Here is a 13,376-nt window from a genome sequence, read left to right on the forward strand (position 1 = left end):
TCACACATGTGATGTTTAGTCTTTTTAAATCCAGCTCAAGGTTTGGTTTCCTTTGTGCAGATGTGAATGCGATAATCTGAGATCCCTTTGGAGGTGGTGGCCTCAGTGTGGTTCCAAACAAACTCCTGAGTGGTTCATTTGTGGCGAGAATGGGATTCAAACTCAATCGGAGACAACTAACATGTGTACGGTGATGAGGCAGAGTGCCGAACGCACACCTTCTTCCTGCTTTCACTCCTGTTAATCTTTCATCAGTCACAGTTGCCCTGTAAGCAGACTGAACACTCATGTGATCTGAAGTGATGTCTGTGTGAAAATAAACCAAAACTGCTGGGAAAACTCATCTGATTTGGACCAGAATGAACCATAGAAAGGAAAATACTCTAATTTTGACCAAATGTAACTTTCTGCATTTATGTGCAGTTATGTCTTGATGCATTCTCAATCATCCAGGAAAGTAAATCTCCAAAAGTTGATTCTGTTCATCTGGACGTAGCGTTTTGTGGGAGAAACGTTTCGTCACTCATCCAAGTGACTTCTTCAGTCTCAGCTGACTGCAGGTTTCCAATCTTATAAACAGTACATTTGCATAATGACTGAAACCAGCCCACTGAAGGGACAATGGGCTGGGAGGTCAGTTCCTTAATCTTTAATTATGCAAATTCTCATGACCATTGATCAACAACCACTGACCAAAACCCACTGATCAAAGACCACTGATCAGTGGCCATCAGTACCATTCACAGAGAGTTGGGGAATGGCACTCACAGCATTGTAAGATGGCGAAAGATGTACCCTTAGGCCCCCTCCTCGATTCAGAGATGGTCTTTCCCTTTTCACGTAAATGGCCTCTTTGACTCCACGCTCAAACCAGCGTTCCTCCCTGTCCAGGATGTGTACATCCTCATCCTTGAAAGAGTGTCCACTGGCCTGTAGGTGTGAATAGACTGCAGAGTCCTGGCCTGACGAGGTAGCTCTTCTGTGTTGTGCCATCCGCTTCGCCAGAGGCTGTTTGGTTTCCCCGATGTTTAAATCCTGGCAATCCTCCTGGCACTTAACAGCGTACACTATGTTTGTGTCGGGGGACCCAATCGTTGGGGTGGACCAATTTTTGGCGCAGTGTGTTTTGGGCTTTAAAAGCCACAGAGACCCGGTGTTTAGAAAAAATGCATCTCAACTGCTCCGATATTCCTGACACATACGGGATCACTACAGGTTTTCGCTTGGGCAGCGGTATGTGCAGTTATATCAGTTTGCTGCATTCACGCAATTGCAGCGTAAATCCAGATTTTTTGTGACAACATGTAAAAGTCCCATTCAGATCACCTGAAATATACCAGAATACTAATTATACAGTGGGGTGTCGCCATACACCTTGGTAGGGAACCTTTTATTTACCCTAAGAAGTAAAAAAAACAATAAAGGAGCTTCTTGGATAGCTATTTTTTTTCTTTTTCCTTTCACTCATGGTTTCTCAAAAGCAGATTCAAATACTGCCAAAGGCTTTTATTTGTTTTCTGAGAGAGTGCAGTGGTAAAACGATGACTTCCCACACAAATATAAAATAAATATAACCCATGTCTATTGAAATTTGGTTTGATAGCCAAGTCGTGAGCTGCCAGAGGGGTGAGCTGAGCTGCTAGGAATTCATTATTTATTTTTAAAGTTTTTAAATGGTTCCATTTAATGCATCATAGTATAAATAAGGCTACTGATACAAGAAACATGCATCACATAAATATATAAATATATCAGTATTTCTTTGTTATATACTTTGTTATACAAATTGTTATATGCTACAAAGAGACGTGCATTTAGATAACAGAGATAATGCTCCATGCAAATGCAAGGAAAAGCTGAGATGTACAGAAATAATGCTGCCTACAGAAAAAGGCAACACGAAACAACCAACAGTCTCTGCTGTGACCGAGCCGTGATCCCCTCTCCTCAATCTTCCTTCTTATTTTCTCTTCCTTCAGCCAAAGAGAGGCCTGGGTGAACTATGCGTGTAAAATAGTCAGCACTGAAGAAAAAAGCTTGATTTGAAATAAAAACACTGTAAAGTTTTTCTTTTATGTATGTGCAAAAAGTAGAAACAGAAACCAGCTTAAAGCTTAACGGCCTCTAAAATTGTAACTTCCCCTGAAACTTCCACTTCACTGCTTTTCATTTTCTATCATTATATGCGTCACTGGATGTTGGAATCTCTTGCTGATATTTAGCCCCACTTTTAAACCGTGTTTCCTGCAAAAACAAGTTATTAAGACGGCACGGCGAAAGCTGATTGGAGAGGCTGACGTGCCGTCTTCATCTGCTTCTATTGTTGTCTTCAACACCTGAACCGTCAGTGAGCTCAGGCATGTTTTGTGGGGTTGGACCGGGATAAACAGACAGCTGCATCATGCTGCTGATTGCGCGAGCACGCTGTGAATACTCGGTTGATCATAATTACTGAGGGGTTGGAGAAAAATGACCACTGCGAAAGGCAGATGGGAGTGTATCCACACACCTCCCATCTCACACTCATTCATAACAGCCCTCCTGAACAACAGCCTTAAATGATTTTAAATGAAGTCGAGTTCCTTTGGGTGAGATCATTAGCATCTGTGTTCAGAAGAAGTCATGCTTGGCATTTGTGAAAAACATCTGAATGAAAAGAAAAGAGTGTGGACTTTAAATAAAATGTGTGTACATAGCTGCACCTTCCTGTCGTGTTCGGGTCAAATCTGACTGATTTACAAATTTAAAAACTCATAAATATTGTGTTTTACATCCGATTGCCTCGAGACCTTATGACATCCTCCACACTACACTTGAACATATAAAAGTGGTGAGCACCTCTTTTGTTAAATTTTGAGTGCTTTAATCAACTCTGTTACATCTGTGGTGTTCCCAGTCAAAAGTGACCGCCATAGAAAATGAATGGGAATCCACCCCCACCCACCGTCTGCCATCTATAATCCAGTTTTGAGATCCCTTCCCAGACGCCTTGACGCCCACTCAGGAAATCACATGATAGGGTGGGGCTAGGTTGCACGAGCTCACCCGAAACCTTGGCTGATTGTGACCTACACCCGTTTTCACACCTTGGCTCATGTGATTAGGTAGAGGATCATTAAGGGGTCCTTTTGTCCCTCTTGGGGGGATACTCCCACAGGGCTTAAATCTGGAACTCTCCACCATTTGACACTAGAACTGAAGAAGCTTCTCGGATGAGAGGTGAAACGTCTTCAAGCAACTTAAAGAAGTCCAGACGCTTTTCTTTCCAAGCTCCTTAGACTTTAGATCTACTGTAAATTTACACCAACGAGTCTGAGTTACTTTTATATTCAAACAGCAACATACATGCCTGGCAAATGATGTCAGCACAGAAGTGCAATTCTAGCAAAATATAAGAGCTAATACAAGACTTCTGCACAGTACGGTATGTGTTAAATTTGAGCGCAAACACTAGCTAGAGATGTAATCATTTCACTTTCTTTAGCTTTGGCGTTTTCTTATTACATGACAGTGAAACCAAAACTTAGTGCAAAACTACCTAAACAAAAAGAAAGCATTAAAACTTGAGTCTTATTTGTGTTGTCTTGGTGTGAAAGGTTATTGCTGATGTGTGGGAAGATATAAATAAGTCGAAGAAGTCAAAAATAAAAAACAGTTGGATAATCATTGTGAGTTTAATGCAGGTTTTTTTTGTCTTTGCAGACATCACTGACATTTTAAGCACATTCGCTAAAACTGATTTTGATAAGATTGGTAAATAGCTAATAAAATAATAATCCCCTGTCACTGATGTTGTGATCCAACAAGTCAGTTTCATCTTTTTTGTATGACGCCTAAGAACTAAGAACATATGTCTATTTTGAGTGTGTATTCTCCAAGCTGTATGTCCCACATGGCTGCTTGTTTTTCTGCAGTGCTATCAGCCTCTTCATCACCGGGGCATATGTCTTCATTACCATATCTGACTGGCCTGCTAACACGCAGGTGGAGGAAGCATCAATCACCAGGAGCAGCAGATAACAGAATGGATGGGAGAGAAGCATTGATTGAATCCTTGAGGGGCTAAACCAAAGTCATGTTAAAGAAGGGGGTTAATGCTTCAAGGGCCACTTGAGGTCAACGGAGGCGCCAACGGAAGCCAATGGTGACAATCGAGCGGCTTACAGAGGAGAATGGCAGAGGCATGTTACAAGGTCACCCATGCCAGTCATGTCCTTGATAACACATCATTGATTTTAGGAGAAAAAATAAAGCAGTTCATGTGTGATTTTTGCCACAAAGGAGCTGGACTAAATACGCTTCTCAAGGACAAAATTATGCAAATTTTATTTTTAAGATTTTTAATTTGCTTGCTCTTCCTGCTAGCTAGACACTAGGAAGGTGCTATAAACAGTATTATTAAGGACCGTGCAGATGACTTTGACTTTTGTCCACTTATATTCAGTAGCTGAAGCGACGTCAATCATTGATTTACTGTATGTGAATCAGATTGACCAGTTGTTACAATCACTGAGCAAACATTACTTTCTCTTCATGTTGCAAGGTGTCTCAAAGTGTGGTAGTGTACACATTTTCCTGGCATACGAAACATCCCTGGTTTGATCCTGGGAAGACACACAAATCCCTTGTGATCCTTGTGATTAAGGGAGCAGCTGAAAGTAGTTTCTTCATTTGAAAGTAAAGTACTTGAGGTCACCCTTTATCTGTCTAATGTGCAACAACCATTTGTGCCATGGAATATGGTCTAAGGTGACTTGAAAGTGCTTTGCAAACTGACTGCACTGAAAATATTCTGAATATTTAACTATAAAACACCAACTTATGTGTCGTATCCGTAGGTTTGGTCATGCTGGCTGAAAATATGTGGCCTTACTGCAGTTACACTAAGATTTATGGGACTGTAACCTCCATGTGGCAAGGAAAAAAAATCTGTGGTTGCCGAGTAACTGCATTTAATTTTTTTCTCATTCGGCAACTGATTGCAGGCAGTCGAGGTGACCCACTAGTCCATCAGAGAATGAGCGTGCAACATCCTCAGCCTCTGGGTGACGCCTTTTGATCACAAGGTGACTGCACACTTTGGCTGTTGGGAGTCAACCTGCCTCCAAACCATCGGCCTGACTTGTACAGACTACACTCAGACACACTGGCGAAGGATTGCAGTCAGTCTGAGCTGTCTGCAGAACATACAGCACTCAACTTCACTGGTTTTCAACTGGTTGTACTCTGGTTACATTCCTATATAAAATCAAGCTTGTCTAGCTCCTGTGTCATTAAGTAGTTTAATCTGATTCCTGCGGCATCTGTTTCACTATTTGTGGAGGATTTTCTAGATTTCAATTTTAAATCTACAAGTTTCTGGCTGGACTCTAATATTTAAGTGACTAATGTGAATTTCCGTGTATGCAGTTGCTAACAGAGTTGCAATTGTTGACAGTTTATCAGTTAATTGCCACATTATCACAAACAGATAACATATAATTGCCAACTTGATCCTTTTCAATCACAAACTAATAGCAGACTCTGTCTTATTACCATTTTATTGTCGTCTTGATACACTAAAGTTACTTTGAAGACAACAATGAGTTGCAAGTGGTCACAGCCACTGTTTTCCTGAGTGTGAAGCATCATTGTTTGTTTGTTTTTTTATTTTAAAAAGTGAATATAAATATAAATAATCGTTAGATCACAACCAATCCAATGCATTTCAAATAAATCTAACTTCCCTTTTGGGTTGCAACCAGGTTGCGCATTTTTCCTATGCACAATCTGATTGTAGAGATTATTACAGATGTGCAAAGCCAGCTACTTAATTGACTATTACTGATAAGCTTTTTAAGAAAAGTAGTAGAACTTCAGTTGAGAAAAGGTAGATTAAAAAAAACTAACTCAGATACAATTATGTGAATAACACTGATTCTGTCAGGATCCTGGGTCTGAGCGACCCAGGATCCCTGAGCAGTTATGGACTGGTTATATTATATGTATTTTTGGTGTTGCTGCCCCTCTTCTCCATGTTTGTAGATATGAGTGTGTGTGTGTGTGTGTGTGTATGGGTGCAGGTGTGTCTGAACTCTTGTTTACAGGCACCTTCAGGCCTGGTGGGTGTGGCCCTGCTAGGGGTCTGGCCACACCTGAAGCCACACACCTGCTGCTGATCAGGGCTCGTCAGGGGAGCTACTTAGGAGAGTCTTGGAGCTCCTACCAACGCGGGATCATTACATTAGACTCCCAAGTCAGTGTGTGTGTTTAGGAAGTGCAGATCGTGTGTGTGCCTGCGGGGGTCAGTGTTTAACAGCTGCCTCTATTGTTTTCCTACAGGAGGAACGTGGAAAGGAAGGGCAGCACGCACAGGGTGTGCAGAGTCACGACAGCGGGGAGCACGAACACGGACGCCACTGGAAGACACACGGGGTAGCACGGGGATTAATTGTGCATCAATATTTACCACACTGTAAATAAATGCACTGTCTACACACAGAGCTCCACGCCTGGGTCCTCCTTTCCCACATCGCCACGGTCTGCCAGCCAGACCGTGACAGATTCATGATATGTAACAGCATCCTGCATTTAAAGATGGAATTTACTTTCAGTCAGTAAACTGGTTGACCTTTGACTACAGTGTAGTCATTCACCACATTGGTTTACATGCTTCTGTCTTTGTTTTCTAGGCGTTCACCTTTAACTAGTTGACTTGATTCTTTAAGCACCAGTGTGCATCTACAGAAGAACAGGCCAAATACAGACAAAGCATTCAACATTCACTCAGGATTAGATGTGTTGTTCCAAAGAAACGGAATCAGAGGGAGCTCAGAGGATGTGAGCCAGGGTTGGTGATTGTTTCAGTCAGGGATCACTGGGATTGGACGCAGGAGGGATAAAGTAGGCATTGATTAGCAGGGACTGGTTGGGATCTGGGCTCATTTCAATGGCTTACCTTTTTGTATCTGGGGACAGGAAGCTGTTTTGTTCCAGCAAACATAAAGCACCAAGACACAGAGTCGATGACAGCATGCAAAAGAGTAAGGTGGAGAAGAAAAAAAAGAAAACATTGATCATATGAAATTAAAGTTATAGGTGACAAAAAAAACAAAAACATGCAAACAACAGAGGAGAAAAACAAAAACAAAGCAGTCTGCAGTGTTTCAGAAAGATTTTTTGGTTTACACAGCTCAGAGCGCTGCTGAAATGCCAAATGTGGAAACAGTCTGAGTGGAAAATAAATGATTAAAGCAATAGTGGCTTTGAATGGCCTGTTGATACAGTGAATATAATTGAAAATCCATTAATTTATTTGTTTATATTTGGCTATGTTAATTGGATCTGATACAATAGTTAGTGACACTTTGAGACAAGTCTGAGTTACACAAACAGCTCTGTATTGTTGTGCTGCTGGAGACTTTAACACAACAGCTCACACAGTATCCAGATCATAGTAGAGAAAAATAGGATTTCAACACATGCAACATGAAAACACGTCCATATGGTGAGAGGGACACCTTCAGTGGCACTCATGGCTGTTTCTCACAGTCAGGAGTTAAAGTGGGTTGGAACTATTTAAGACTATGTTATTAATAAGTAAATAAGTCTGAGCGGTTGATTCATGCTCTGTAATTTAAGTGAGTTTATTTTTCAGCTCATTTCTTTTCTGGCGTGGCTCTTTTGTGAGCGGGTCACTCATTTCATAACCCCTCATTAATGCCGCTGTTGTGACAAGGTCTGTTTGATCGTTTGCTAACCTAACCAGCAAGACTTTTGTGCCTCAACAAAATAACCAAGGAAGGATTTCACAACACCCTGGATGAAAATGTGCTGCACTTTCTATGTGCTACCGCTGGGCATGCCTTCCAGTCAATACTATGGGCACACTCAACCCATAATCCTCCTAAAAGACATGCATTCTCACATTTTGATTCTTATCCCTGTCATGCATTCATATGTGAAGGTCGATGAAGTGGGATCACTAAAACAAAAGATTAGGATATCTTTGTTTTGCTAGCTACTGACACAGAGCTATATTCCCAGTTAGAGAGAACACGTTCAATATGAACAGGTGATCGCTTCATTGTCAGACATGACAAAAAGAAAGTTTGTTTAGTTACAGTTTTGTTAATTAAGTTTAGTTAAGTCAAAGTTAAAAGATCACCCTGAAAAGTTATGTTGTTAATTCATGTTGTTAAATGTACTTGACATTAAAGAATGTGTAAGTTAAAAGCTGTGTGAGAATCCTGGACACTGCAATTAGTGCAGGCTGCAGAACCAAGCTGCTTACAGTATTTTGGTACCACTTGTAGTAATAACATGGCACTTTGATGGGGTAGGACATATTCACTGTTTGTTTAAGAGTAGCAGTTACCAGCTTGAATTCAAACTTGCATTGAAAAGCATGGCATGAAATCTAAAGTATGATTAATCTGATAACAATCTTAATATTGCTCCACAGAGAACAAACAAATCTATCCAAGCTCACAGTAAGTAAAGTTGCTTCTTTGTTTGCTTGTTTGTTTCTTTGAAAAGAAACAATGTATAGACACCTACCCTGGGTATTCCTAAGCTGTTTACCACAGGACATTGTTTTTTACGCTTAAAAGGAGCAGAAATGTAAAAGCAACATAACTTGTGTTTTGACTCTGGGTATCTTTGTACGATGAGCCCTCGTTTCTGTATAAAGACACCATATCAAATCTGCATATACCCACCAGCTGTATTGAACAGTCTTTTCTTTTGAGGTTTTGCAGATTCCGTGTCCACTAACTAGGTGTCATTGACTTGTCAGCATGATGACAATATTGGATCAGTTGGTGAACCCTTGGCAGCCACCTGTCGCTCTGCAAAATGTGTACTCCTCAACCAGTTGGCAAAACCCTCTTTGTGATGGGTTTGACATATTGCATATTGCTACGGCTGCAGTGTGAATGGATGTGATGGACTTGTCTACAAACACTGTCCAGCTACTCTGTTAGCTGTTGTGAAACTGTGAAAGGTGCCACACACATTGAAAATAGAGGTTCAGTTTCAAAGTAAAAGCTGCACCTTTTAAACATGTTAACATGTTCACTGAAGCGCTGAGGCACAGCTTCTACTTTGAAATTTAACCTTCTCGATTCTGGTTTGCACTTTTTCAAGTTGTAATGTCGCTCATAGTTAGTGTGTATTTGCAGACAATCAATAGGCAGTAGTTTCTCCCTTTGGAGGCAATTTGTAGTTTACTTTTTAAATATTAGTGCATATTTCATGATTTTGATTATGGATGTATTGAGTAAAGATATAATTCTGAACATCAAGAAAGCATGCTGTAACCTCCTGTTTTCAGTCATTACGCTAAGCTAAGGTATTTATCTCCTGGCTCCTATTTTATACTTAACAGAAAGAAGATTGATATTAATCTTTGGGGGGTTTTCATCGTCTTTAATGAGCAAACTTTTTTTAAATTATTCTAAGGATGATGACGCACAAACAATAAATGACCTTAAAAGCTTTCATTGACAAATAACATTTATAATTTATCATTTAGCTAGCAGACACTTGCGGTCTAAGGCTTTATAGCACCAGATATGAATAACAATTGATTTTGCTGCAGCCATGATTTAGCAGCTTCTAACTCCATCCTTTCTGAATAGTCTTGTGGGAATGTCTGCCGGACACTTTATCAATATTTACAGCTGAAATATGACAAGTTGAAAAGTACGAAATGAATAATTTCTCTAATGTTTCTGATGTTCCTCCGTTTACTGTGATGTGGGGAATAAAAATGAAGACAAGTTGTTTCATAAAGCCTTTTTATGTAAAAGCTGTGACATGAAAACAGTTGCAATTATTGATAATGAATTTTTGAAAAAGACCAAAAATATCTCTAAGAAACCAAGTGTGTGTGCGTACGTGCGCTCTCACATGAGTGTGTGTACTAGGAAATAAAAGTCTCTGCAGCAGAAAGAAGAGACTGGAAGATTATGTGGAGTGTTAATGTAGGTTTTAGTGTAGGTCGTGGTAAATTAACAGGTCTGGGTTTTGCAACTGCATTGTAAGACAATGTGAGGCTCACTGATAAGTGCAAAAAACTCCAGAAAAATCACCACTGAAACTGTGTTTCTTCCTCACAGTGATGTGAAAATGATTCAGCAGCTTGTAAAACAACCTTGAGCAGCAGTAAACTGAAGTCATCATTTTCTTTATGACTTTATCAGTTTCTCACATTGTTGCTCAATGACTGGAAGGTACCCAGGCTGCAAATCAAGCCCTCCACCACTGTGCTGTGTTTTCACCAAAAATGCCACTGTCCACATTTAGCTGACATGTGGAGTCTTTATAAGGAGATTGGAGGGGTCGTGTTGGCGTAATTTGCAGCTAGCATGCCATGGTGCACATCCCATTTGGACCTATAAAACACACTGCACACACAGCAGTAACCCTGATCACTGACAAGTGATGACCTAGGAGTGACCGATCAGTTTCCCTGAGAGTGACTGGCCACTCAGTGCATCACGGCACACTCCAGAAAGGACACCTTGTTTGCAACTGAACCATGCGAGTGTCATGTCTGAGTGGAGTAGGCAGGAATGGTGGACCCAAAGTGCAGACTCACGGAGGCAAAAAGGTGAACTCAAATGCAGCTTTATTGCTGGATAGCAAAAAAACAAACAACTGGCTAAACTGAGAATACAGACAACTAAACAGGCAGGCAGACGGAACACACAGTATGGGATGAGAGAGATCACAACACAGACCAACGCAAACACAGGGCTTAAATACACATAGGGAGCAATCAGGGAATGGGAGACAGTAGGGAAACACAGCTGGGACAAATCAGACCTAACTAAACAAGGGAAGCAAAACCAGACACCCTGCGTGCTGGACAGGGACTATCAAAATAAAACAGGAAACACACAACAGGCACAGAGGCACGGACTTGACACTGAACAAAAGGAACAGAAACAAAACTGAAGAACAAAAAAATCACAGAACAAAGAGCTAGAAATACAAAACTAAATAATAGACACACTAAGTCACCATCTGTAGACATACAAAATCAAAACCACTAGGTCACCAGACCCAGGTTCCCTAACACCGAGTCCCTTTGACATAGTGGTTTAAATTGGCATCCCAATAATGAGAACAGGCTACATCTGTCCAGTTAATTATTCTCTATTTTTACTCCTTTTTATTGTAATTTTAGCATATTTACATTTTAAAATGGTTCACAGAAACACCGGGATAACATTATGTATAAGCTGAGATAATAGTTGTATCTCTAAAAAAGAAACAAAACACATAAATTTGTATTGCACAGGAGGAGGTCAGTTTAGACCTGGGAAAACAGTTGGGGAAACCCTGATTGACGATGCTTTCAGTATTTATTTATTCTCCATCACTGTTTCGAAACACACTTCAGTAACAAATTCCTTAATTTCCTAGATTTTTGTGGGGTTTTTTTTGCAAGTGCAGGATTTGAAACAGGATTAAAATCTACGCTTTGACTACACTGTGATCCTCTGACTTTTCATCTAACTAAATCGATTTTGTTCGATGATACGCTCAGACTCACTGTGTGTCTTTCTCATGCCCGGGAAAAGATGATCTCAAAAGATGATCCAAACACACACACACACACACACACACACCATATCCAAATACAGGGTAACTAAAAGAGTGGGCCCCACCACTGAAATTCAATCATACAAGAGATATGCCATCATTCCCCACTTTAATGTGTTAAAGTTGTCCACCTGATGCTCTGATTCCAAGGCGGCCGCTGTGTCTCCCTCTCTTTCGTCTAGCCTGTTCGACCCTGCTCTGTGCAGGCTGAGACTTGTCTCTCCACTCTTCCTTCACACTTTACCTCTTTTCCCTTCATCTCTGACTTTTGGCTAACTGACTGTTTTCTAGTGTGAGAGAAACTGACTAGATGTAGATTGCTGACAAAGTAAACCATCCTCTGCAAATATTAAAGGGGGAATATACTAATGTTTCAAAACAAGAAAAATGAGGAAGTCTTACAGAAGTGCAAGCATGACTAGCGGTTCTTTAATATAACACAAAAGCAGGAGAAATATCTTTTCTTTAAACCCTCTGTGCTTTCTAAACAATATGCATTTGCAATAACTTGCAATACCGCTCTGAGTGACTCGAGGAATATGATGTACCGTGAAAATAACACTGATGGCAAAGATTTGATAAAGCAGTATAGCAACCCAGAGATGAAGCCAGCAGTGAAGAAAGCAAACAGCCCCTTTTGGCTATAGTAACCTTTCCATGAAAGCAGGTTTTCAAGAACTCTGGAAATCCAGTTCCTGCAGGAACCTACACATGCACTTTGCTTGGTTAAAAGAATGGGGACAAAATATTGCACTGAAGTTTGATTTGGTGTGTGCAACATTCTTTCAGATGGCAAATTGGATGCTGCTATCTATATGAAGTCGAGAAGAATCTGCAGCAAATCTGAGGACAATCTGACCGGCATTTCCTACCATGTGGCAAATCTTCGGACAGATGGATAGACAAGCTGATAGACCGCCTGGTATGACGTGCTACTACAAGGACAAAAAGGAACAAAGGCGTTGATTCATTTTTAAACTCTGAACATGTGTGGTTCGTGTTGTGCTTTGCCCATGGGCCTGCAGATCATTCTAGCAGACAACGAGGTGCAAGAACCTTTTAGATCTGAAAGAAATAACCCAGATCAACTGTGACTGTTACCTGCTAAGATAATAAATTGGAAAAGTCAGGTGTGAGTGGAAGCACTAAGGAGCAGTGATTGTGGATTCCAGCAGCCGTCCGGCCTGCTGTGTCTGAAGTCTGGGAGATCAAAAGCTGAAACAGCACTCAGTTGTCAGGTGCTAATAGATTGTTTCTCATATTCAGCGAAGCCGATCATCCATCATTCACAAGCTTTTCTGCAGATATTTGTAAGATTGTGAATTGCCCTGTAATTTTTCTGCACTTATGAAGCTGAATAATAACAGAATGAAGGTAGAGGAGCAGTGACTGCATCTTTCCATAGATGGGCCTCCTGCAGGGAGGAGTTCTGTGGACAATTTTATGGTTGTATGGTGATGTGTTGGGGCATAACAATGTATAAGCATGACAGCAGGAGAACTGTGGTAGAATTACACTCATTCGAGGTGAGAGGAACTAAAGAAAGTGACAGTGTGTTACTCGCTGAGATTTGTAATGGCAAGGTAGGAATACATGGTTACATTATGTTTGCATCAGTAAAATCAAAGAGGTGAAGCTACTGTAGCTGATAGAGGTTCAAAAAGAATCTACAAGATGTACTATTTAAGTGGTTTTCTGTCATGTTTGCAATATTATTCAAATAACTTGTATGATTTACTAAGATTTCTGATAAAGTCTATTTGTGGCGAACCTAGAAAATTTTA

The 13,376-nt window shown here is 40.6% G+C and overlaps 1 protein-coding gene across 3 annotated transcripts in view; it reads right to left on the reverse strand.

Annotated features, from left to right (window-relative positions):
* doc2b (double C2-like domains, beta) overlaps positions 1 to 13,376 on the reverse strand; it is a 183,287-nt gene that overhangs the window by 76,289 nt on the left and 93,622 nt on the right. Inside the window, exon 3 of one of the 3 annotated variants that reach the window (XM_084940914.1) lies at positions 6,938 to 6,961. The exons of the other annotated variants lie outside the window; for them this stretch is intronic. Within the exon in view, the coding sequence (XP_084797040.1) occupies positions 6,938 to 6,961 (24 nt within the window). The remainder of the gene's footprint in view (positions 1 to 6,937; positions 6,962 to 13,376) is intronic. 3 annotated transcript variants of the gene reach the window in all.

The sequence above is a fragment of the Perissodus microlepis genome, chromosome 10, assembly GCF_051167445.1.
Source record: "Perissodus microlepis isolate ML-2025 ecotype Zambia chromosome 10, ASM5116744v1, whole genome shotgun sequence".
Classification (NCBI taxonomy): Eukaryota; Metazoa; Chordata; class Actinopteri; order Cichliformes; family Cichlidae; genus Perissodus; species Perissodus microlepis.